Raw genomic sequence first — 27141 nt, 5'->3', positions numbered from 1 at the left:
TGGAGATTATCTACTTTCTCCAAAGTTTGGTCCCTGGGTTTCAAAGCCTTTACCCCAAGAAGGTAAACTGCTATGATTTAGCTCTTCAAGGCAGCTTCCAAAGCTTCAGCTTTTTCTGTGATGTTCTTCTGAAAAGGCATCATGAAATCTTCAAAGTCTACTTCGTAACTGAACCTTTCCCGCCGCAGTTCCCGTTTCCGGACCAGTTCTGCTGTGGTGGCTTCAGGGCTCCAAACCTTAAATAAATAGCCAAACCCAGTGCAATCATGAGTGTGGTTACCAGTGAATATGGTGGCATCCAAAAGTTTTAGTTTTAATTAGTTTTAATTAAGTGAATACTAGGTCAATGCTACACCACTGAGTTATGTCCCCCAGGCTAAGAAGGTTTTTGAGAATTTTAACATAAAATAATCACATTTACTTCTGCACATATCTTAACATTCTTTCCCCTCTTATACAGTATCAGTGATGGTGTGAGCACCTCTGCCTCAGGTCAGGACCAACAGGCTGAACTCAGAGTGCACTGCAGGTACTCATCTGACCAGTGACTTGTGGGCCAGACGTGAGTCATTTTAGGAGATCAAAACAAGAAAGCAAAAGAACTCGAAGATCATCGGGGTTACTACTTTGTATTTTATGTGGCAGGTGAAAGCAGGAGGAATTGATTCTTCAGTATGCTCCCAAAGATATCTTTACCTCTTTACTTGTAGATGTTTTGGGTAGCTAACTGAATACATCCCGTCTTATCAGTATGAAAATCTCAAGTATGGTAAAGATTGTGAAGAAGAGGGTTGGATCTGAGAAGTACCAGGAATAAGAAGCTATGGAACTTGGTGAGTGGGGGATGTAGGGAAGACCACTGAGCAAAGAAGACTCCAGTCTTTTAAAGTAAACTTAGATGTCAGGTGAGAAATAGGAACAAAGAGAACCAGATAGTGGTAAAGGCCTCCTGCAGACAGTGACTTAAAAGAAAAACTCTTTTTGTTTGGATGATGTACACAGGAAACATCTGAAAGATAGTATGAGCTCCACCACACTATGGCCATCTTTCCAAGGTGCTTACCCTTCGAGGATTAAATATTATATTCATTTTCTTGGTGTAACCACTGGTAATCAAGGAATTGAGATAAACCACATTATCTTTGCGCTTTTTCTTCTTTTCTGTTGGTACAGTTGGCACAGCATACAGTGATGCAAGTGCTTCCTAGAAAAGATTTTTAAAACTTAAAAATTAAAATGACAAGAGCTTACTTCCTAATACTGTTTTTCTACAACTTATTCTCAAACCAAGGGGGAAAACACCTACAAGTGCTACTATACAAGTTATAATTTGAGATAGGGTAGGCTATTTTTATAGGCTTGGGTGAGGAGAAGTAATTACTCTTTTGTTTAGTTCTTCTTAATTAGTCCTCTCAGTCACAGATCATGGAAATCTTCAAGATGCCCATTGTCACCTGTGACTTTTCATTAAACAAAAGCATGGGACCCTCTGAAATGATAATTCTGGCTAGAGTAAGAGCTTTGGTTGACTGACTCTTTGCTCCTTGCCACTATCATCCTTCATGTTTACAACTCTATGCTGGCTCCCTACAATCCCTTTACCGATGTAGTGCCTACTGCCTACGTCCCCCAATTTCTCTCAGTTTGATTGAATTAGAGCTTTTCTGCCTTGGCTTTCATCCTGTCCTCTGTCTTGTTGTGAATCTGCTGTTTCCTTCAAAGAAGATTCCAGCCTAGACACATACTTAGGAAGCCCTGCACATGGTAACAGCTGGAGGTCCCAATAATTCCCATGGGGAGAAACCCCAACTCCTGCTGGCAGTTCAGAGGTAGGTAATGTACTCTAGACTATTGGAAGTGGTCATTCAGGTACATGCTAAACCTTGTGGAGTTACTTTTCAAGACATCCAAGTTACAAGTGATGGCATATTACAGAGTTCAGGGAATTCATTAAAATTTCTTGATGGGGAAGAGGAAAGTAGGCAATGGGTATGAGACCAAAATGAAGAAAAATGCTTTACTTTTTGTTCCTCATAAAGATTGCCACTCCATTCCCTCTTTGGGTCCCATCTCATCAAATCTGTATAGTTCAAGATCAAATATGTACACATTCGGTATCAGTTTTTTTTTTTCAATATTCTAATTACATTTTGCTGAACTCTTTTGGGTTTTGTGCAGATTCTGTTTGCAATGAACATGTTTTGGACTCTTCAGTAATAGAAATTTTTTCCTAGATATTCCTTTTCAAAATTCTATATCACAGTGCTGAAAGTATACATTTGGCCAAGTCATAATAATAATGTAAATACTTTTTCTACTCATCAACAAAGTTTTAAGGAGTTATAGTTATTAATGGGTAGGCAATCCCTTTTTTTACCTCTTCTTTTTTAACTTCAGGGCCTTCCATCTTTGCTTTCAGGGGTGGCTTGGCTTTCAGTTTTTGACTTTCTGCTTGTTTAGGCAAGTTATCTAACTTTTCTTTAATCAAATCGATTATTCTATAATCAGCATATGCCTTTGCAATGTCCATGGCAGTATGCCCTGTTTAAGACACAAATTCAGAGTTAGGAAAAAAAGATTTTGGGGTAACCATGTAGGAAAAAAAAATCAGCATAGTATCTCTAAGCCTATGGTAGGGTGACTATTAAAGCCAATGATATGTGTAAATTCAGAGATGGGTATTTTCTACTATAGACCCAGATCCCAATCCTGTGATTTAAGCCACATTTACTAGCATAAAAATTGTTTTGCTTAATTTCTAAATTGCATTTCTCAAAAAGAGAATGGGAAATAACAGACCATAGTGCTTTCCCCAGTGTACATATTTCCTTTTGGGTGATAATTTTACCCTATCTTCCACTTTTCATAATGTGGGAAGTCAAATTCCACAAATTCTACCTGAGAAGTCAGCACAGTCCATGCAGAGACTTCTTTCTGCAGGGTATTCAGTTCTCTATAACATCACACAGGTCTCAGTGCTGCATTCTGTGTAACAACACCAGGCAGACCTGGTGCAGTATTACCTGTGACCAGAGGCAGCCCGAAGTGGAAGAGGTTTGAAGACGAGCAATGGGCTCTAAGTAAGGAAACACCTTTACATAAAGAGCTCAAATACTCTTCAAATGCCCTTCTAATCTTCCTATATAGTACTTAATGGCATCAGGTATGCCACCTATTTATTTCCTAGAGGCAGGAAAGCTTCACTTCAAGAATTGCTCAGTCCAGGTTTAAGAGGTGCATAAAGTTTACAGAGTGACTCCATGGCCACTTATTAGGAATTAAAAGTGATAACTCAAAATGTGATCTGCAAGTTGGTACAAGTCCACAAACTAACAAATAGTTACTGATCCATGAAGAAATTAGTACAGAAATTAAGTGGTTAGAACTTTTTATATCAGTTTAATAATTTATTTGAAAATTCATTGTTTGAATTTATCAATCCAAAAGAATTTTGAGTTTTTATTTTGTGTTTCTTTCCATTTCCTCTTGTATTGCATAATTTATTGTGCTTTATAAAAGTATCAGCACATGACAGAACTGCAAAGAACTGGCTCTTGATGGCACCAGGTATTAGACAAAACATCTGGAACACTGAACAGAAGTTGTACCTATAGCCCAGGGGAAAATGTAGCCCTGCAAGAGAACTGGAATCTAAAATCAACTCATTTTGTCTAACGCTACCTATCAGAAATATGAACACATACCTTTTCTGTTTTCCAGCTGAAATTTAGCACCAATATCAAGTAGGTATTTTACAGTATCCATTCTACAGCTTTCGATAGCTCGACTCAGAGGAGTGGTGTTGTTGATTGAAAGGGCATCGATTGCAGCTCCAGACTTGACAAGAAGCTCAACGATGTCTTGCTGGCCGGCATGACATGCGAAATGCAGCGGAGTCCACAGAAAATTATCTGTGGCATTAACATTGGCTCTGTAAAACAAGACCGATACACAAACTGAAAAATTTAGTGGTTCCAACCACTGGAAAGTAAAAAGGCCACGTGAAATTTCACACATAGCTTACCAAGTTTTACATTATAAGCCAGAGAGCCCTGAGTAAAGTCTGTCATAATTTTTCCTGCAAACTATTTTTTCTACATTATTTGACAGTCTTAACTTCCTTTGTTTGTAGACACTGATCTTGCTTAGCTTTGAACAGCATTTAGATCTTAGAGATTATGGTTTCGCAAAGTTTAAAATAAAGGAAAACCAGAAGACTCAATCCAGTAGAGATCAAAACTGACAGAAACATGTTTTATTATTCCACTTTGCATCTATTCCTCTGAATGTTATGAATTTTTAAATGAGTTTTCATTATTAGAAATCTAAGCATTATAATATATTATTTAAAATTTTAGTCCTTGTTAGCTTTTTACTGGCAAAAGTTCAAGCTTCTTTAGCTGCTTTACGTGTCTTTTGGTAATACAGAAATTTGAGTGTTTAACATTTGAGTAATAACAGCTTTAATGTCTAGTTTTAGATACACAATTACTGTGCCAGATAATGCTATTCATATTTTAACTGCTTTAATTGTTAACAAATTCTGAGATGAGTCCCTCATTACATGAGCAAGCCAAGACACAGAAATGTTAAAAAAAAATGTCCAGGTTATGCAACTATGGTAGAAGAAATTAGACACAATTAATTATTTTAGTAAAGAAAGAAGTGGAAATGCCCTGTTTTGATATTTTAAAGATAGCTGAAAGCAAGCCAAAAATGAACTTGCCCTCTTTGAGGTAGATACTACATGACAGAGTGACCAAAATCTGTCCTTATTCATTGTGGTCAGCATCCCATTTGTTTAAATTTGTTGAGACCCTCATAAACAAGAGGCAGATTAGAAAGTGACTCCCTATCATCCAGGTAGGATACAGGTCAAATTGAGTTGTCCTAGCCCTCACAGGAAGTCAGCAATGCCCAATCAAAAGGTCCCTTCACCTACGCAGCAAGAACCTGTGGCTTGGGGCCTGCCCCTTAGCTCAGTTGTTTAAGTGGCTGCTTCAACAAAGCAGTCAGCCTCAGGGTTGCTGTGGTTGGATCCCCACATCTCCAGCCAGTCAGACATGCCCTGAAGGCATTCTGAGCCAGCCCCCCACCCAAAAAAAATCCTTCTGCCATTTTTTTAGGGGACTCAGGTCAACAATTTCTGACATTGCCAGTGAAGGGGAAGACCCAATACTATTATGGACTACTGAACTCTTTTAGAATATTTTGCTGAGTTCACATACCTATAATATTCAAATAACGGAACTTAACAAAAAAAAGGGGGATACAGATGAATGTCCATTTTGTATCTGTGTATTCAAAGTGGTTAGGATAGATATATAGTTACATTCTCTTAATGAACAGAGGGATTTGTTCTAATTGTGTTTGTAAATAGGATATCATGTCCGCATCTTGTATAGCAATTAACCACTAGGAAGAATGTATGTAATGTGTTAATTATTGAAACTGTCTTACCAATTTGGTTTGAAACTGTCTCTTTGCTATTTGTATCTCAATAAAATTATGGAAAAAAAAAGAGAACCTGTGGCCTTCGCTTTGTGCGTAATGGTTACTGGCAAGCTATCTTTGTGCTAAAACAACGCTACACTCTCATTAGCCTGGATTCTCCTGTCAGATCCATTTACTGTAAGATTTGCTAAAAAAGTACCTTCTACACTACAAAAAATTCCTGGAACTGTATGTTTCTTATGGCTTCTTTTGTTTCCTTAAAAGGTAAGGACTCATACAAATTTAACCTCACTGGACCAAAAACATACCCTTTTTCAAGAAGAAACTTGACCACATCTATATTTCCACTTGCACATGCCATCATTAGTGGTGTCTTGTAATATTTATCTTTCATATCCACAGGTATTCCTGATTCGAAAGCCTTTTTCAAAGATGCCAGGTCTCCTGCCTTAGTGATGAAATTAATATTTGAAAAGACCTTCCCTGGATCATCAATGTACCAAGCAGAATCATCCTGCATGGGATGTTCTGGTGGGTGGTCCTGGTTGAACCGGCTGCAATCAGTTACGTTCTGATAGGTTTCAATCATGTAATAGGGAGGCCCACCATCTGACCGGTGTGGAAATGCGTCTTCAGGAATAACACAGACTGGAAGAGGTATCACAAACTTGCCCTTTCTTCCCTTTTTGCCCATTCCTTTTTTCTTTTTCTTAGCTCCATAAGATCCCAAGACAAAAGCCTTGTTTAGGTATTTAGTTCCTTTAAAGAACTCACTAATGTTGACGCCTCCTCCCCGGGTTTTTTCATGAAGTTGAGCTATGGAAAACAGCTGTTCAGAGCTGGCATACTCTTGCCTCTCCTCCAAGGTCATCACAAAGTCTTCTTTGGACACTGACCCATCACCCCTGTCCACAAATGAGAAGATTTCCTTAAGAAAAGTCTCATGTTCTACAGACCAGTCATGCAGTCTGAGGGCCCAGGGTGGATTAGGATTCTTGGCTCCTGGTTTGGCCAGTTTATTAGCAATTCGCTCCGCTCGACGAATTTCTTTGCTGGCTACTTTGAAACCACCTTCTTTTGCCAAAGCCCGGGGTGTTTTGTGGTCTAAATTCTTCCATTTCAGGTCACATCCTAAAACAGGAAGCACTGTTATTAACAAAGGTATCACAGCATCCTTATGGCCCTACAAATGACCCTCATGCAATTGGTTCATTAAACTTGAGGATTCATCAGAAGTTTGTCTTAAAATCTTCTACACAGAAGAGCACACTTAGCTACTATAATTACATACTTAAGCTGCAATTTCTTTTCTTGTGGGTTTCACTTTGGTGAATCCTGACGATGATAAGTTTAAGATCTTTGTCCACTCACAAAAGAGTGGCCTATTTATTCCTCTATGTAAATAGATATTTTGGACAAAAATGTAAATATGTAAATATGAAAAGGTCCCTTCACCTACGCAGCAAGAACCTGTGGCTGCGTACAAATATCACCTGGGGTTCTTGTTGAGGAAACTTTATGCCAACAGAAAAACAGAGAGGTTACACTGGCATTTGGGAAGAAGAATCTAGATGCAGACAACTTAAGTAGCACTTTATGGGCTCCGAATGCTCAAAAATAGTTGCTTTTTCTTGAGTGATTTAGATTATAAATCTGCACATGGTCTTCAGTAATATTTTATGTTTTCCCCACTGGAGTAAGGCAATTTATGCCAATCTGATATTTTGTGGAAAAGTCATATGAGCTACTTTAACAGAGGAAATCTTAATTTGTTAATCAAATCCTAGAATTCTAGTTTTTTAAATTTTTGTACAAATTATACATCAAAATTCATGTTACTTTTGAGTCTGTAACAAGACCAACATTATTGTTATTATTATTTATTTTTTGGCGGAACCGGGGATTGAACTCAGGCCCTTGTGCTCCTCAGAGAAGCACTTATTCCACTGAGCCATCTCCCCAGCCCCAGACCAACATTATTTGTAAATATTCCCCAAAGAACTAAACTTTTCTCAATGTATCAGAGAATCTATTTAAGGGCTTGGAAGAAGGTTGTATCATCTGTAAGGGGTCTTGAGACATTAGAAATCCATTATGTATATGAATAAGTCATTCTATGAAATAGCTCTTTCTGGTGTTTTTGGTATAGAAAAAGGCTTATCTACTGTTTTGCCAACATCAAATACTCAGAAATGATTGATATCCAGTAGTAATGCTAGAAATCAAATGCGCGCAGGTAACTGTGCAGAAATAGAACATGTTTCAGAACTTTATAATATTGTTCCTTGTCAAACAGATCCTTGCCTTGATAGATACAATAAGGTTCATGATACAGTTCTACTTCTGTGTGTTTGAGAGAAGAAACCCACAGAACCAAAGGGAGAGGAAGAAAAAAATATATTACTCATGTTTTTCTAGACAGTGAAGATTATAAAAGTTTGTATCAGCCAGTTTTAAGAGTAGTGACTTACTGGCAAGGAAACCCTGAAAATGGTCTCAATTATAAAAACTCATAGCAATCCCATAGCACAGTTCCTTAGTAATTTGAACACTATTGTTTTCACTATTTATTCTTATTCAGCATGTCTCGGGTTTTCTCTAGCTCCATTCAAGCCACTCCTTTATGTTCACTGCAGCTCCAATGATTGAGGATTGTGTAGCTCCTTATAGCCTGCTGGTTCCCTCTTAGTTTGGAAACTTTGTGTGAATAAAACCCCACAACATTCAGCAGGTCAGTAAGACCTGAATGCATTTTGCCTTTTCAGCCTTGGCACTTTTTCCATTTCCTTCTATGTAATTATTATTGTCAGTCCTTATTTATAAGATCTACTCCCAGAAATCTAACCAATTAATGATACATAATATTGGGGAAAATTGCATCTATTGAAGTATGTAGAAGTTTTTCCCTGTGACTGACAATATGATAACTATTTACATATCATTATACTGTATTAGGTATTGTAAATAATTTAGAGATGATTTAAAGTATTCAAAAGGATGTAAGTAGGCTACATACACACACTGTCCCACTCTGGATAAGTAATTTGGGCAACCTTGGAGTTTGGTATCCTTGGAAGTCCGAGGGCCAATCCCTCATTGTAAATAAAGACCCTTTCTTTCTCTCCACCATTTAGGTTCCTCCATACTAAGGAAGCTCAGCTTTCCATTGGCTAATGCTGTAAGACACAGGGAGCCAAAGTCCCTAAAGGAGGAAATCTCTCTTGAGGCAACTTGGAGACTGCCCTGGTCTGCCTTGGGTGAGGATCTCACATGGCTCATAGGGAGCTGTAAAGTATTCCAATAGCAGAACCAGGTGCTGACAGAAGAAGATACTGAACAAGAAATTTTTTCATAGAAAAACAATCCAGCCAGAACAATTGTTATACATTTATTTATTTATTTATTTATTTTTGTATTTTTAGGGAAGGGTCTACAGAGTGTTCAGGGTCTCACTACTAGATCAGATTCATAGTGATCCACCTGTTTACAGCCTCCCAAGAGCTGAGACTACAGGGGTGTGCCACTACACCCAGTCTCCATTGCTATCTCAGCATACCCCAGGGGCAGGGCCAGCTTGGCAGGCCCAGCTCCGCAGGCCTGGGGATTGAACCCCATCCCCCTGTGCCTGCGTGCAGGCACTTTAATCCGCTGAGCTATCTGGCCGGCCCTTTGTTTTACATTTAAACATAGAAGAAACTAAACCCAGGGCATTTTTGCACACATAAGGGTTTCAGTTTTAATTGGTTCTGGCTACTCTGAGAGCCTTAGATTGGAGTCTAAAGATTGAAATATAGCTGGTACTAACACTTCTGTTATGGAATTGGTCACCCCTATAGGGTCTGGTGATGGATTAGTATTTCCAAACACTCTATAGATATCAAAATGTTTGCAGACATTTGATTTAAAAATAGTTTCAGGAAGACAGATATTTTCTATGTCATTGGTCAAGGGTGTTATGTATGAATCAAGTTCTGGCCTTTTGCTTCTCAATGTGCCTTTTGTGACTGTATCCCAAGAATACATCAAAGTTTGAGTATATGTGTAGTGATATTTGTTCCATTATGATAAAGTCATCATGTTAAAGTTGAAACAACTTGTCTCAACCTGGGAAGATTATATATTTTTAGAAATATAAAATATTAAAATGGCATTTCAGAATAAATTGCTAATAGTAGAAAAACTTGAAAGTAAGACCAATAAGACAGAGAGCACAAAAATTATATACAGTATACTTTTCTTCTTTACCTATTAAAAGGGCTTATAATAGGTGTGGAAAGGGAGAAATTATAAATTTATAAGAGTAAAAATGGATCAGCTATTATTCTCTTAGTCACAGAGTCCTGTTAGTCATATGTATCAATAGTTAGTGTGTGATCCTTAGGTCCTGGTAACTTCTAAAATTCTCTGCTTATGTAGAGGACAGAAAAATAAAACACCCTCTCTGTTTTATTAGATACTTATTTTTGAAGTTAGTTCTTGTCTATTTCTGACAGCAGGAAAAAATGTAAAATTCAGCAAAATGCAATTTCATTTCTAATAAAATTCTGATGTAAATTCAACTAATAGGTAATAAACAACAGATTGATCCATCTTTCAACTTAGTTATCTAACGTTTTCATTTTAAGGTACTAATTATGCTGTACTATACATAATATAGTTTATATTCCTAAATTAATAGTTACTTAAAAACTATAGGAAATTCTAAAACATACTGCTTTGCATTTATAATTTTCCATAACAATTTTTGTTTTATTTCATGTCACCCACCCAAATATTGACCTCTGTATTTGGAAACTATCCAGAAAGTCAACAAGAAAGAACATTTTAAAAATAAATGATTAAAATTTTACACCAAAAGAACTGATTTTCAATTTTTGTCCTTTTTCTGATTGATGTTGGCGCCTTAAAGAATTTAATCAATTGAAGCATTTTTATATTTAGTTTTCTCAAAACACTCACCCTCAGATTTTTAACAATAACCTAAACTTTTTGAAAAAAAATGATTTTCATCATTTGTGATACTACTTTCATGATTCAACAGAAGATGGTATAAGAAAAAATTTCCAATTTTCTTTCTCTCCATGACTAGTCATTTGATATCGGAAAAAAAAAAAAAACCCAAACAACTGATGAGCAACAGGCTCCAATTGCTCATGTATGATACTGGTAAGCCATAAAAACTTTAGGTGCCAAATTATTAGAAAATTTACCTCTCTGAGCTATGTATTTACAGCAATCGGCAAAGCCACCCATGGCAGCGTAGTGAAGGGGTGTGTTCCCATTCATCGCGATCATCCCCAAGTCTCCATTGTACGCGAAGAGAAGCTTCAGTATCTGCAAATAAGCAGTGGGCATTGCAGAGGTCCGGAGTGGTTGGTCACTGAAGAAGGAATAGCGTCTAGACCTACACTAGCCACCATGGCATCTATTAACAGTATGTGACTTCTGAAAGCTCAAATGGAAATGAAGTAAATTTAAAACAATTAAAACCTTATTTCCTTAGTACTATCAGCCATGTTTAAAGAGCTCAAAGGCCACATGTGGTTACTGCATTGTGCAGCTCAGATAGAGCATCGTGGCTCAACACTCTATCAAACAGCTTTGATCTAAAGAATAGAAAGCCTCGCTCACCTGGGACACTGCCATTTGGGGAAGTGGAAGATATTTCAGAAAGCAGAATATGGCAAAAATTAGGGGAGTGGGTTGTTTACTTAATGGGACCTAATTAGTATGCTTTTATCATCTAAAAGAGTCCATGAGAGAAACAAAGGCGGTTACATTAAATCTCCAGAAAAACTGAGTGAAGACAAATGAAATTCAGATTTTTAAAAAAGGTTTACTGTTACTTGAGGATTAGACAATGAAAAGAAGCAAGGAGAAATGCTGGGAAACATGACAGGGGCAAAGCCATTTATATGCACAAGATAGGTAAGGCAATGATCCTGAGAAACATCAGCAGGTCTTTGAAACTAGCAGTTAATTGGTAGGATTCTCACTCTGACTAACTATATATGCTGATACCCGTGAACTAAGCAACTGCACTAAGGATAGCAATGTGTAATAGTAGGGCCATGCCTGGAATGCCTGTCATTCTGGTCTTCTAAATACATACTGCTTGTCATGTCATACCAATTATTGCCATACTGTCTCTGAAGTAAATATTTTTTTAAGAAAAGGATAACAAATGAAAAATAGAAACAAGAAAAAAAAATGTCACAGGACTGTCCTGCTACAATGCTGTATATGTTTAGATTTCTAAATTTCTGTGCAAAAATATGTAATTGTTTATTCATATTTTTTGAATTTTATTTTTTAATTTTTTTCTTCATATTCTGGAGGGATTTAAAGTTTAATATATCAATACTTGATGGAAAATACCTATTTCACATTATGCCTAAGATGTTTGATATTCAGACAGATAGTGAGGTTAAATTCAAATGCATATGTTGTAGGGCAATAATAAGGTTCTCTCCTGGAGGGTTAACAACCTAAGTTTGCAGACCAAAAATTAGAGAAAAAGAAGGGCTGCAAGGTCAGCCAACATTTTAGTCCTTTCCTTTATAGGTCAGTGAAGACTCAGGACGTAGGAGAACCTATACTGTAACATCCTGTAACACAGTTGTGTCCCAAATTTTCTGATCAAGGAGATTATGGGGCCACAGAGCAATGTGACTGATGTCATAGTGTGTGCCTAAGGAGAGTCACATGGAGAGAAAACATTCTCTCAGGCTTTCATGGGGAGCACATTGGCCAAGCAATGGTGGTGACTCATCCACATGACTGACACAGACAAAGGATCTACAGTCTGAGATACAGGATCTCAGGATAAATCCTGAGGGGATTTGACTACCTTATCAGAGCCAAAAGCTACAACTCTTGTTGCATAGGTCTTACTTTATCTTGGTCTTAACCATCCAGCAGAAAGGTATAAAAACGAGATATAAGGGGTGAAGCCATGTTGGTATGCTGGGCTGTAAAGGGCTCAGGTCAACAACTTCTGACATTTCCAGTCCTGTGGATGACCCACTACAATTATGGCGTAATGGACTACATTGAATATTTTGCTGAATTCAGACACGTACAATATTTAAATGACAATGAAATACCTTTCTCTGACAAAACAGAAAAAGGGGATACAAAGGAATGATCATTTTGTGTCTGTACACTCAAAATAGGATAGATATACAGCTACATTATTTTAATTCAATGAATAAGATTTGTTCTAATAGTGTTTGTGGATGGGATGTCATGTCTGCATCTTGTACAATGAATAACCACTGAAACAACAGCGTGCAATGTATTTATTATTGAAACTGTCCTACTGGTTGGTTTTGAAGCTGTCTCATTGCTATTTCTCAATAAAATTATTTAAAAAATAAGAAGGTTACTGTTAATTCTTCCTTTGTTTCTGTGATGTTCTTGTATCTATGAGATATTCTTTGCTAAAACATCGGGCAGTGTTTAAATTAGGTTTAAAAATCCAGGTGTATCATTAGACTTAAAAATTCAAGTGTATTTGTATGCATACGATTAACAAGGAGATGGGAGTGTAGTGGCCTTGTTTTCTTCGAAATGAGATTAATGATATTTAACAATTCTAATACATAACAAAGACATAAAGTAGCAGAGCCTCAGGTGGCAGAACTTTTAACCATCATAGTCAAATGTACAGAAAAACATTACTAACAATATTTAGTAAATACAGTAGCTAATAGATAAGACTGAATAAAAAGCTAGAACATGATGTGAAAGCTAAACTTGAGGTTGGAGGGAATTGAAGATGACTACAAAACAGATATCAGAGAAAAATTCTTTCTCAGTGGAACCTGAATGATATGTACAGATTTGGGGGAAAAAAGGACAAAATTTTAGAAACAAAATTAAAAGTTAAGAGCAGATGATTACATCAAAAAAGCCTCCTTTGGCAGCAAAATGAGCAGCATGGTGTCTGTCGTTGTCAAATGTATTCACGAGACCTCCTCTTTCCAATATTCCCCGGACTATTTCTGTCACCCCTTCTCTTGAGGCCTCCATTAAAGCTGTGCGACCTGTGGACTGCAGAGGGGACAGATCAAATGTTGCTCATGTTGTATGTGTCACATTAATCAACATACTCAGTATACAGATGGTTTTAATTCATTTGACTTTCACCTTATACTGACAAATGTAGTTCTTCTTGGTTTTGTTAGTCTCCTACAATGAAGGAGCATTAATCAAACACAACGGGTTAATTGCTAAAATGTAGAATAGTTAAGCTTACTCTGACTATCAGAAAGGCTCACATGCTAAAACATGCATTTCTTGAAGAGGAAGCAGAGTAAAAAGGGAAGGCTGAGGGTCCAAGATGTGCTAACTAAGGTCACAGGTGTTTTCTAATAAGAAAATCTACTTTTTGCATCATCAGGAAATGACAATCATAAGAAAAGTAAGCAAAATTAGCCAGTTGCCGAAAGGAAACGAAATGTGTCTGAGAAACAGCAGAGCTACATATTTTTGCTTCAAGAAGATAAATTTTTATCAGGCATCCGTTATACAGTTTCTACTACCTTTAAGAATTTTTGACACTATGTACAATAAATATGAATTTTCCAAACATAATTCAGAAATAGATTGTAAAATTGTGGCAATACAAACACAATAAAAGTATATAATTTTCAAGCATTTTGAGTTAAACTGAAAAATCTATAAGCTAACAGGGTATTTTCCCCATATTTAAATGCAAAAATTGTACTATAGCTAAATTATACTATGAATAAAGAAGTATTTATAGTCGCAAGAATAGTCATACTGAGTTGATAGCATTTGGATCGGCTCCTCTTTCCAAAAACATCAAGCACATCTCTCTAATATCATGGGCTTCTTCACAAGCCCTAAGGAACACTGGTTTTCCATCATAGGTAGAATTGTTGACATCCGCACCATGTTCAAGAGCAATCAAAGCACAGCGATAATGCCGCTTAGTAGGCAAGATGCAGTAAAATAAAATGCCTGAAGAAAAGCAGAATTTCCAAAGAATAATTAATTAGCTAACTATTTGCATATTTGAATCTGCTAGGGAAAAAAAGGGTAACTTGAAACCCATATATAGCTAAAGATAGCAGAGCAAAGGCACATCTGCCTTGGACTCTCCTCTGAAATCAGCTAAAACACCAAGACAGAAAAAGAGGAAATCTTTGAGGTAAAAAATAGCTACCACTTAGTATTACAGGATCTGTTTAGAGAAGGATTGCAATGCTCACATGGGAGTCCTTGGCAATCCTGAGACTTGACATTTTATTTTATTTTTACTTATTATTATTATTATTATTATTTTGTATTTTAAGGAAGGGTCTACAGGGTGTTCAGGGTCTCACTACTAGATCCTACTTGTAGTGATCCACCTGTTTACAGCCTCCCACATGCTGGGATTACAGGCACACGCCACCATGCCCAGTCTCAATTGCCACGGGGACAGAGCCAGAGCGGCAGGCCCAGGAATCAAATCAGGCCCTTGTGCCTGCTTGCAGGCATTTTAATCTGCTGAACTATTTGGTCGGCCCTGGAATTTTATATTCCATATCCCAAGTATCCCTTAGAAATGCAGAGCTATATGCACCAGAGGTCTTGAACCTGTATTTAACATTTTAAAAATTTATTTATTTATTTATTTGGTGCAGGGTCTTTCTATGCAGCTTAGACTCACAGTTATCCTCCTGTTTCACCCTCTTTAGCTTTGGGATTGCAGGTGTGCACCAACACACCTGGTTTTGGTGTCCAGTGCACCTGGTGTTTTAGGGTGGCATGGCCTCCAGTACTGGGGATTGAACCCAGGTCCTTGCACTTCCCAGGCAGGCACTTAAGACTGTTGACCTAGCTTCCCAGCCTCCCATATTTGTAAAGAGCAGACTCACAATGTAATAGAAAGGAGATGAAAATTAGAAGACAATCGTCTTTGCCATTTTGGTAGATCATTTGTTTTACCAAAGAGAGAAAAATGTTAAATTCCTCTACTAAAACCTGTAATATGTGGGCTCTCAACATAACTCACAACAGAAATGCATGATATATCAGAGGTATTGGTTACAGTTTTGAAAGAGAATGTTTTTGAAGTATTGTGTAAACAACCAAACTCTAAATTGACTTTCTCATAATCTCACTCCAAAAGGAGGCTTCATCCAAAGAAGGACAATGAGTAAAAAGAAATTAGCATGTGATCTTTGAAAAAAGACACAATCAGAAAGGTGAGCAACAGATAGCAAAATTCATGTACAAAGTATACTCTAGAAAGTTACATCAAGGAAAATTATCGATCAAGTCTGTTTATGTTAACAAAGAAGTTAAATAGACATGCAGTAGACCAAGACCAAAAAGGGCTAAAGAAAACAGAAGATGGATAGGAGGAAAAGATTAAACTGAGTCGAAGAGTTTAGTAAAGAAACAGTAGAAGAAAATTCACCAAAGAAATGAAAGTCAAATTACAAGCAAATAAAAGGGCAGCAGTCAGTCAGGGACAAGCAAAAAAAACTAAGACACATGTAATTGGGATGGGTTAAGAGGTGAAATAGTCTACAGAGACAAAGAAGGTTCAACATCTATGTAATTGGTTTCCAGTGATAAAAGGCCAAAGGGAGCTGAAAAATTAGATAGAGGTATAATGAAAGACTTTCTTAAAGTGAAAAATCTAAATCTGAAGATTAAAAGGTTCTTGAGAAAAACTAAGAACAAATAATAAGATAAACTGAGAAAAAGCCTGGAAAATAAAGTTTTCTATGAGTATCCAGGCAAAACTTTGGCTTATATTTAATACAGAAAAGTCAGGCCAGCTGCAGCAACATTATATGCTAGAGGATAATTAAAGAATCTCTACAATGTCATTGGGGAATAAAATGGGAAAATTTTATACCCAATCAAGTTGTTGGTCATACATAAAATCAACAACAGACATATTTTTCTTTTTGGTGGAACCAGGGATTGAACTCAGGCCCTTGCACTTGCCAGGCAAGTGCTTATTCTACTGAGCCATCTCCCCAGCCCCAGACATTTAGAAGATTAAGGGTGCATGAAATCACAGGCATAAGCCCTAATGAATGGACCAAGGTACTTCCATGGTAAAACTCAGTATACCGATACAGAAACTGAAAACATGGACTAAAGTAATTCTTTCAATATAAAACCAAGTCACCTTAGGAATTCTAGACAGAAAAAAGAACACTGAAATGCATTATAATGTAGAAATAATGCAATTTAACATAGACTTGGAGGGAAGAAAGAAAAGGACAGAGAACAGAAACATTTTTTTTTTTTTTAGAATCAGTGCTGGAGACTGAATACAAGGAGATGAAGCAAAGGGTAGGCATTATTTAAACATATAAAAGGAATCACTGAAATAAGTGGTTAAAACCAACCGTAAACTTGGGTGGTGGTGGGGAGGTACACCAGATGAAAGTTTATTGTACTATTTTAACTTTCAGTGTTAAGTGCAATAAGCCAGGCAAACAAGTTGAAATATTATATCTTTTCTCTAATATGAGAAGCCCAAAATATAAATAAACAGCAAAAAAAAAGTAGATCTTTTTCAAAGGGGAAGGGGAATAAGAAGTGGAAGGGAGCAAAGGAAGGGAAAAAAGACTAAAAAAGGAGATAATGGAAGAAAACAATGGAAATAAATGAAACTTTTTCAAATGGGAAGGGGATCAAAAGTTGGAAGCAGCAAGGAAGGCTAGTAGGGGAAGGAGACATGAAGGACCTAAGAAATGTTACACACTTGGATAAATTCCTCACAATAAATATAATCATTATACGCTGAAGTGTGTGTTGATAAAAAGAGAGCAACAAATCCAGATGAATTTGAACATGTGGAAGGATATAAAGAGGTATCAGGTTAACCATCAAGAGAACTAAAAACAGAAAATGCAGAAAGGAAGAAAATACATAGAATAAAATAAATCAAAGAATATATGGACCATATAAAATGCCTTTATAAATACCTTCATGTATTAAGTACCTTGCATTGGGCCAGCAAGATAGCTTGGTGGGCTAAGCACCTGCTTAGGCAAGCCTAGGGACGGGGGTTTGATCCTCGGCACCACATGCTATACCAGCCCCGCCCCCCAGGTGTGCTGAGCTGGCCACTGAGACTGGGCATGGTGGTGCTTGCCTGTAATCCCAGTGATGGGAAGGCTGAAAACAGGAGGATCACTATGAGTTTGAGCTGCAGAATGAGACCCTGTACCAAATACATAAAAAGAAAAAAAGTACACTGCATCTATATACTATGAAATAAATGACGGTTCTAAAGTCAACCTGATGGGATATCTAAATAAATTTAACGTGGATGAATTTTATCATTACAATTAAAAGATATAACTTATATGAAATAAAAACCAATATATATTTCATATAAACAGATGTACATAAAGATCAGTTCTCCAGAACAAAGAAAGATGGGCCTGAGGATACAGCTCAGTGGTAGAACATTTGCCCAACATCCACAAGGCCCTGCATTTTACCCCTAGCTTCCCCACCCCCAGCAAGGAAGATGGCAATCGAAGACATAGTTGAAAATAGAAAATCAAAGAACAGGACATAGACAGCAAGACTGCCAGAAACAGCCACAACATAACAATAAGTACAAACTAAGCATCATCAGACAAGGCTAATTTTCAGGCCCTCTTTAAGACACTTAGGAAATGGGAATTTTGTAATGATGACACACAACTGTTAGTCTACGTAGGCCCAGCTTAGGCGTACAGCGTTATCTCCTAGCCTTTAAAAGATCCATGTAACTAGCTCAGTGTTTGCTTATCCTTTAAAAACAAATGTACACAGAGTCCCACACCTGTCACCAAGAAAGGAGGCCTGCGGCAGAGCGATACCATAGGATGAGCGAAACAGTAAGCATCTGCCAGTCAACGATGCGCAAGGTGAGCCAGGCTCAAGAATGGACGGGGAAAGACCAGGGTCACAGGCCAACCATGAACCGCCCAGCACTGACTAACAGGGCTTCCTTTCATGTTTTCTATTTTTCCTATAGAATTTGTCTAATTGCTTGTTTCACAATATTTATCTTCCAGAACCAGAATAAGGTTGATAGTGATTTGAATGAGCATAAACATTAATTATATGACTGTTGCCTCTGCTACAAATATTTAGGTGAGCTTGTCTTATATTTTCATTTGACTTTTAAAAAAATGTATAATTTTGATCTCGTTATGATATAAAACTTCTCAATTTTTTTGGTGACTTATATCTGTGCTCCAGTGCAGTGTTTCTCAATACTGACTTTTTAAAACTCCAAGTATATTTGATGCCATGTGGAAAAACTATTTAATGGTCAAATAAATTTGAAAAAATGTTATCGTCTTTGGTCTGAAACAAAGAAACATGTCTGAATTTATTAAATGATTTTCTAATCAACTCAACAGTGGAACCACTCTGCATGGAGCATTTCTTTTTATTTATTTATTTTTCTGATACAGGGTCTTGCTATGCAGCTAAGATTCATAGTGATCCTCCTATCTCAGCCTCCCCAGTGCTGGGATTACAGGCCTGCACCACCACACTGGCTTCAGGGCCAGCATAGTGCAGGATGGCTCAGCACGTGGTACCTGGGATTGAACTTGCATCCTTGTGCTTTCCAGACAGGTGCTTAGACCACCAAGCTATCTCCTAAGCCCATGTGTGGAGCTTTTCTTAACTTTCCAGTGATTCCATGGCCCATGGCACACACTTTGGTGAATGGTACTGTGTAGAACTTTCAGAACCTTCTATTGTTCTAAGATTTAATCTTCTAAAGTACACTTGACTTCTAAATGCACCTGCAATTTATTGTGCTATATATGGTCATATTAAATAACTTTTCTTTGCTCTCAACTCTTGCTTTAAGCAAGTCATCTGTCAAATATCAAGTCTGGAGAGAATTTCAAAAGTAGTCTTTGCTCCTGTCCGAAAATATTAACATTATAAAATGGGATTCATTTCCCCAGTGCTAAGCTGACATTAACGGCACTGCACTTGCAACAATTTTCTTGGACAACTGATTAAATCTACCAATTTATATTAAGCCTGGTGGTACTTAGCATGGTGTATTCCTTGAGGCGGGGTCAGATCTTGCCTGAACCTCAAGTTATTTATGAAAGAAATTCCAGGCCGTGGTCTTGACACGGAGCTAAGGAGAACAGAGGACGTGAAAGTATTTGCAACTGAATACTCCTCCAAATGCTGTGACTAATATTTCAAGTCATATCCAAATACTGTAAACACTTGTCCTAGAAGACTACTTGGCTACTCGGGAGGCTGAAATAGCAATATCAAAAGTTCAAGACTAGTCCAGGCAACTTAGGGAGATCCTATCTCAAAGTAATGAAAAAGGGCTGGAAATGTAGCATTTCCCCCGTGTGGGTATTTTCTCAAACTGGGTTCAGTTCTCCAGTATGAGAAAAACAACTGATTCTCAAAAGTTATAGTTAATTCCAGAATCTACCTTTCTCCTCTTAAATTCTAAAATGCAAGTCCCTTTTTAATATCAGGTTGCTATTGAGAAGGAATAAAGCTTGTCTGGGGTTCTGAGTCTAGTACTACTAAAGCTTCTAATAGGTATGGAATTTTTTTTAAGCAGGATTTTATATTTTGTAGTAAGTGATTATGATTATTTAATAACAGTCAATTATGTGTAATGTTGAAAATTGTCTTCATTTAAAAATAGCCACTAAAGATCAGTTCAATTTGAATTTTCTTTTTAAATGATAAAGCTCTCAGAACTGTTTTCCCTGAGATATACCTAAACTGTTTGCAAATAATGAAGAATCACTATCCTTCAGTATAGGAATGAGAATAGAGCCTTTCACTTAAAACCACAAATAATTTACTTCTAAATTTGGACAACAAAACAAAATTCCCCTCATACATCCATTTTATGGCAATCTCCTACACAGAGAGTTACATCCTGTCAGATAGAATATTGGTATATTTTACCTTTTCCTTCATTATCAACTATGGTCATATCAGCCTTTGCTTTGGCTAATATTTCCATTGACAGTTCATGGCCCAGCTCAGCAGCCCTCATGGTTGGGGTACAGCCCTTATGGTCTTGCACATCAGGGTGAGCTCCGAGTTCAAGGAGAAAGGTGACCATATCGACGTCATTGGACACTGAGGCTAAGTGCAGAGCACTGAGACCATCCACGGGGTCTGTGAAGTTGATCAGCTGAGGATATCCAAGCCTGGTCAGCTTCTCTATCTGCTTCTTGTTTTTGTCCCGGACACACTGAAGAACTTTGTAGATCTGCAGGTTCTCAAGTCTCTTATCTGCTAAAGCCATGTTGGACCAGCTTCTCAGAGACGTTTGTTTTCCAGACTAAAGCAAAAACTATGACAGCAAAAAACAAACAAACAAACAAACAAACAAACAAAAAACACGACAAAAAAAGAAAGAAATGGAAATCAGTATCACAGGGCTAATTGTATATTTTTATTAATTAAAAGTATTTTAAAGCATATATTCCTTGGAAAAGTGGCTGTTTTTTTTTAGGAAATGATATTCTCAGTTTATTACAACTGATTTCAAAAAATTGATATTATATATAAACTTAAAAATGTTCAGTTGGCATAAAGTTGAAGTATTTTACAAATCATAAGCAATACTATTTCGTGAGGTGAGTATTTTTTATCTCCTCTAGCTACCCCTCTTTCAAACAGCTTTCCCATCTTACCCAGGGAGACAGGGAGGGGAACAGTCAGCAAGTTCCCACCTGGGAAGATTCCTATCTGTACTATGCTTCCCATCATGCAGAAACCACAAAAGCCTTATAGTTTTGAAAGATCAGACAATGTATGGAACTCCAAGGTGCTTATTTTATGTAACACACTTCTGAGCTGGGAGATACCAAAGGCGCGATGAAGGGTTCCTACAGTATCCTAAGTGCAAAGGAGGGACTCAAACAGGTTTAAAGAAAATGATGAATTTTCATACACAATTAAATTATGCACATTCTAGCATATAATTCCGTTTCTTTTATTGTTTATGAAAAAAGCAAAGTTTTGGATTGCATAGTGGGGATAGTGGGTACACCCAGCTTGCTTTACTTCCTTTATTTGTTTCTGGGGAAAGAACTGATTATCATATGAGGCAGCCATGCTTGGTAGTGGGAATGAGACTGTCCCTTCTGTGCTGCTTTACGGGAAGGGCTCTGGGACCTGGGCCCTGCTGTTTGGAGTGAACCATCTCTCTCCTGGTACACAAGATTGCGCAGGCATATTTTCAAGGCAGATATCAGGTGTTATATTCTTCTGCCAGAACTATGTAAAAAAGACTATTTCTGCCAACGTTATCAAACAGCGGGATATGGAGTGGGGCTACAGGTTATATTGTAGGCATTCCAGGGAAAGCACATGTTGGAAAGAGGGAAAGGAACTCAGACTGTGGCATCAGTCTTACCCCGGGTCCCACCACGCCAGAAGTCACACTCCACATTACACGCACAGGCAGAAGCTGAGTTCTCAACATGTGCGGTGCAAAGATTCTATCTTACTGTAACATCTGCCAGCACAAACCTGTGCTGTGAGTTGCACAGCAGTGAGTTGCACTGACGACTACTGGCTCCCTCTTTAGAGCTGTTTCTCTGGGCAACCAGTCAGTCTTCACGGCTGTTTCTATTCTACAGCACCGCCCACTCGTCCTAGATATCCATTGCTAGCACCCCTTTTCTATGCGGTTCCTCACTGTAGCAGTGCCCAGGGCCAGGTTGCCAGAACTCTGTCTGATCTTCAGTAACTCCCCTGGTGGCTCAGCCCATCTCCTGACCTTCCACCCAATTTCCAGGTTTTGATCGTTTACGCTCAAGTTTATACAGGCATTGCTGACTGCCCAGAGTTCAAAAGTGATATATTTAGCCAGGCGTGGGGCTGTGTTCTTGTAATCTCAGCTACTTGGGAAGCTGAGGCAAGAATATCATAAGATCAAGGACAATGTGGGCAAGGCAGCAAGACCTAGCTTCAAAATAAAACTAATAAGGGGTAGGAATATAGTTCAACATTCCCTGAGTTCAATATTCAGTATCACCCAAGGCTGTATATTCACTGTCTGTCCTTCATTCTCATAGGGATGTCAAAAATAACACATCCAGAGTAGAGTTCTTTTTCTTTCGTTTGCTTTTAGTTTTCCCAAGTAATGCAAAGCCCAGGGACTGCTGTGCTACACTCCAAGTTCCCTTTGTTTTCGGTGCTGGAGACTGAACCTAAGGCCTTTGCAACAAGCTACAAAATCTTTAAAACACTTTTTGTTTCAAACACAGGGTCTTGCTAAGTTTCCCTGATTTGTCGCATGTGCAACCTTCCAGTGTTAACTTTCTGAGTGGCTGGGAGAGCAGGAGGTGTCACTGTGCATTTGCTGTCACCATCCTTTTCCCCATTTCCCCCAATTTCTCATAATGGCATCAACCTCCAACCACTTACTCAGGTGAACACCAGAGTGATCCTCCAGTTTTTCTTTCCCTCATGGACTCTTTAAATTCAGCAGGAACCACATCCAGAAAAACTGCATCCATTTGCCTCCAAGATACATCCTAACACTCCTGTGCTGCTGCTATCTTAGACTGAAGCATTGCCACAGCCTTCTAACCTGTCTCACTGCTTCCACAACAAGCCAACATATTTCATCCTCCAAAGAGAAAAATATGTTTTTTTTTTCAATAAAGATCTTGTATTGTCTCATTAAAATATCACAGACCGGCTTTACAATCCAGGAGCTTGCTTCTGTGGCTGGATTAACTCTTGGGTCTTACCCACTTGGCTGCTGAACTGTTCCCTCTTCAGGAACACAGACAGCACCCAAAAACTGTCTGACATCCTTGTTTTTGACTCCTGGGACTTGCTGAGTCAAAGCAGCTGAATTTGAAACAAGCTCAGTGTCATTCCCTTCAAGGATTAGCTCATCTTTCTGGGCTTGAGATAACTAAGCAAGCAACACCTGCCCTCATATGAACTCAGCAAATGTAGTCTTCACCCAAAAAATTCCGAATTTCCACAAGAGACCCATTCTCCTGAATAACGACATTGATGGCGAAGTGATCACACACAGACCTCATCTCGTAACAGAAGCCCAGAGGGCCCCCCTTGGTCATGTTCTGTGCATGGCTATCGATTGTGCGGATGGTCACCAGCTCCTTTCTGTTCCCCCACCATCTGTCAACCCTGAGCCTCTTCTTATCTTCTCAAGGAGACCGAGTTCTACATTGACATGGTTGAAGTCCCGCCGCAGGGCTCCTCAGGGGGGCCTTCACAGTAATGGTGTGTCCTTTCAGAGTGATGTCAACATTTTCTGGAATGTCGACAGTCTGAGTGCTAAGAATGGTCTTCGGTCTCGTGGGAGATGCGCCAAAGAGAGAAAAATATTTTAAAGTGTTGATCAGATAAGACCCAACAGGGTTCAGTCCCAACATTTTAGCATATTTTTAAACATGAAGGGTGTACTGAAAAGCTGTGCATCTACCGCTGAGATCTTACCAAGAATAGCTGACTGGCTTTATCACCTATCTATCCATCCCTTTATCCATTAATCCAGTGCTTTCTTTTGGATTGATTTCTCAATAAACTGCAGACATATGCCCACTTACACATACTTACCTGGAGTTCAGTAGTATATTCATGTTTCTTTTTAATATTTTGAACATATAATAAAGTACATAAGTATTAAATGTGCCACCTCATTTGTTTGAAAAATACACACACCCATGTAGCTGAAACTCCTACCAAGATGTAGAATGTTACCTTTGGAACCAAAAGTGCTCTAAATGTGCTTGATAAGTTCTGTGCTGTAGTCAGAACAAACCCAAATGCTGTGACCTAGGAAGAACTCTTCCCTACCCTTTGATCTTAGTTCACCCTACTCACCCTGATTTAGTGATCTCTGGCCACTGGCCACACTGGCTTTCTTTCTTTCTTTTTTAATCTTTTATTTATTTGGTACAGGGTCTTACTATGCAGCTCAGACTTGTAGTGATCCTCTTATATCAGCCTCCCCAGTGCTGGGGTTACAGGTGTGCGTCACCACGCCCCGTTGTGGTGGCTGGCAAGATGTGCCAATGTTTCTGGGGACTGCAGGACATGTGGTACTGGGGATCAAACCTGGGTCCTTGCGCTTGCCAGGTGCTTAGACCACAGAGCTATCTCGCCTACCCTTTCTTTCTGTTTATGAACAAGATCTTCTTCCTTTGCCCTGGAAGTTTGCACTTCCTGTAGCTTCTGCCTGGGAGTGCTTTTTTGCTTTGAATTGCTGTTAAATTTCAGCCACTATGTTACTTCTTCCCCTTGTTTTCTCTGAAGCACTTATTGTCTGAAACTATTTTAATCAACTTGTGCATTGCATCCCTCAAGCACTGGGTCATATTTATCCTTTGTGGAACAGAAACTTCAGTTTGCAAATATTAACATTACTTCTCTGTAACCTAAAACCTGATTTAGGTGAGGCATTCCATAAATATTTTTTTTCATTAAATTAAGACCAAAAGTTAAAATCTTTGAAAATAAGGAACCAAAAAAACTGTCACATTCCTTATTTGAATTATTGCATACTTATGTCTGAGCCAGGATGTTCCTGCAGGGTTCCATACTGCTCAGGTTAGTGTAGACAGTAAATTTTGAGGCAGCTGAGTTAGAATCCACAAGGTCACATATAATTCAGGAAGTCAGGAGAGAGGGCCGAGCCTGGTCTACAGGAGAGTTTTGCAGAGTCCTTCAGTGGTAGTTGGGCAGCTGAGACAGAGAAGTCAGGACAGCACCCACCGAAGTCCAACCTGCTGCTGTCTTATCCATTTTTGCTCCTCCGTCTGTTTTCCCTGTATGCACCACTGCGGGGATATCAGTGATGGTTGTGTGGTTTATGGCTTCCATGTCCTACTTTCTGTCATTGCTTTCTTCCCTTCCTATCTTCTTATAATGCATGATGGACTGCAAACCCAACAGGGCAGATTGCTAACTCACTGTATAAACAGGCTCTGTGGGAAGCCTTGAGGTTGCCTGAGTTATCCTCTTGACCTTTGCTGCATGACTTGGTGACATTTATTTCAGCTGCTGTTTATGGCAGTGACATATTGCATATGTACCTATGTCACCTATTGCATATGTACCTATGTCACCTATTGCATATGATAAGATATGACTAAATAGCTTATTGATTGTACTGAATCAATGCCACCTCATTTGTGAGGACGCAGACTTCCTAATCAGAGACTTCAATGTTGTCTCTGATGTCATTCATCCCAAGCAAAAGCATTGGCAGCATGTGACACTCTGAAATCAAGTGACGACAAAGAAACCAGCAGTCTGGGAGTCAGTTTATTACGGATTATACCTCTCCCAGTTAATGCAAGGAAAGAGCAACATTCTGTGCCATCCTTCACTATCAACTACTAAGACTCACTCCTAGAGCTTCCTGAAACCTGGAAATACAAAGAGAGTTCTTGCTCACTAGCTCTAGGTATCAAGACCCCGGGTTACCTTGATGTGCATGCACTGATCATCTAGATGGAATTTCAGAGGAAACAGAATGTCTTAACTTGAGTTTCATGATTGGATCTGAAAGCTCTGGAATTTCATTAAAGCCTGTGAGAATGCATAAAGCCAGATGTACTTTTTCCTCTAGGAAGAGCGACTCCTAGAGCTCATTAAATTTTCAAAAGAGTCTGAGACTCCGCAGGTTCATTAGCAAGGGAGATGGAGGAGGCCCACAGCCCTGTAGTAGAAAGGTGCAAGTTTAAGGGGAGAATATACCGTTACTCATTCTCCTCTACAGGGTATTGGTGCCAACTGGCTGCTTGTACCTGGGCTGGTAACCCACCTAGTCTGTAGCTCATTTTCTTCCTCTGCGATCTGGGGGTCACGTAGTACTTATCTCATGGGGTGGATGAAAAGGAAAAGTGATGAATCTTGCAAAATACTCGTTAGCAAAGTCCCACGGTACAGGGTTGCTGTGAATAAATTAAAGCCTCTGTGGATTTCTGATTACCCATAAGCCACAGTTTACATTCTGGGGGTTCTCTACCGTGCCTTTCAGTTTTGTTAGAAAAATCTGGAGGGAACAGCACTGGGCAGACATTTAATTTCAAAGGCTGCAAGGCAAAACCAAGGCGCTAATCTCACCTCTTAATCTTGGGGGCGATCGTGCGCCTCGGATCTCAGGGAAACAATGCCTGTGGGCCCGTGAGGGCGTCTCCCACGGCCTGGCTCGTTCTCTGTCGCTCGGCGCGACCTTTGGCAGTCCGGCTTGGGCGCCCAGAACTGATCGGCGTCTCTCGGAGCAGAGAGGGCCGTCTGGTGCGGGCGCAGCAGGGAAGGGCGCGCATGTCCATGGGTCCCGGGCCGCAACCGGTGAGCGTGCGGCCTGGCCACGCAGGGGCGGGGCGGGGACCCCGAGACCCCGCCGATTGTGAGCTTCGGCCACGCCAGGCCCAGTTGCCAGGTAACCAACCAGGTGCGCTGTCGGGCGGGGCTCCCCTTAAAGGCCAGGGGCCTCACCCATGCTCCCAAGAGAGCCAAAAAGGCACTCTCTGCAGAATTCCACCCTTCATCCATCTTCCTGTCCCATGACCTGCTCTCTATCAAAACATAGCCTAATTAGAAAAGTAAAGTTGCACATGGTAAAAAGTACCCGCTCCAAAACAAATAAAAATAAAATATACAATAAAATCTCTCCAAACATAAAATTAAATGAGA

The 27141-nt window shown here is 38.9% G+C and overlaps 1 protein-coding gene across 2 annotated transcripts; it reads right to left on the bottom strand.

Moving 5' to 3' along the window:
- On the bottom strand, positions 1-26804 carry Ankef1 (ankyrin repeat and EF-hand domain containing 1). 2 transcript variants are annotated; one of them, XM_004634299.2, is made up of 10 exons: positions 26569-26804; positions 20407-20800; positions 14243-14442; positions 13360-13509; positions 10665-10788; positions 5763-6585; positions 3705-3931; positions 2378-2541; positions 1064-1204; positions 1-236 (listed from the first exon to the last, which is right to left on the bottom strand). In XM_004634299.2, exons 2-10 carry the CDS (start codon positions 20750-20752, stop codon positions 78-80), a joined length of 2334 nt encoding a protein of 777 aa, XP_004634356.1. In that variant the 5' UTR covers positions 20753-20800; positions 26569-26804; the 3' UTR covers positions 1-77. The 2 variants fall into 2 exon arrangements, with proteins under 2 accessions (XP_004634356.1, XP_023574375.1); XM_023718607.1 differs by lacking the exons at positions 20407-20800; positions 26569-26804 and adding an exon at positions 17421-17448.
- Positions 26805-27141: the final 337 nt, after the last annotated feature.

The sequence above is a fragment of the Octodon degus genome, unplaced genomic scaffold, assembly GCF_000260255.1.
Source record: "Octodon degus isolate 3935 unplaced genomic scaffold, OctDeg1.0 scaffold00060, whole genome shotgun sequence".
Lineage (NCBI taxonomy): Eukaryota > Metazoa > Chordata > Mammalia > Rodentia > Octodontidae > Octodon > Octodon degus.
Note: the sequence above shows the minus strand (reverse complement) of the source record. Positions and strands in the feature narration are given on the sequence as shown.

Bases quoted from the DNA above. Each gene is read 5' to 3' on its own strand.
- Ankef1 (XM_004634299.2), bottom strand. From the start codon at position 20,752: ATGGCTTTAGCAGATAAGAGACTTGAGAACCTGCAGATCTACAAAGTT. The intron at 3,932-5,762 runs GTATGTTTTTGG...CTTGTTTTACAG, and splicing joins AAGTTTCTTCTTGAAAAAGG to AGCCAATGTTAATGCCACAG. The intron at 1,205-2,377 runs GTAAAAAAAGGG...AATCTTTTCTAG, and splicing joins CTGAAGTTAAAAAAGAAGAG to GAAGCACTTGCATCACTGTA.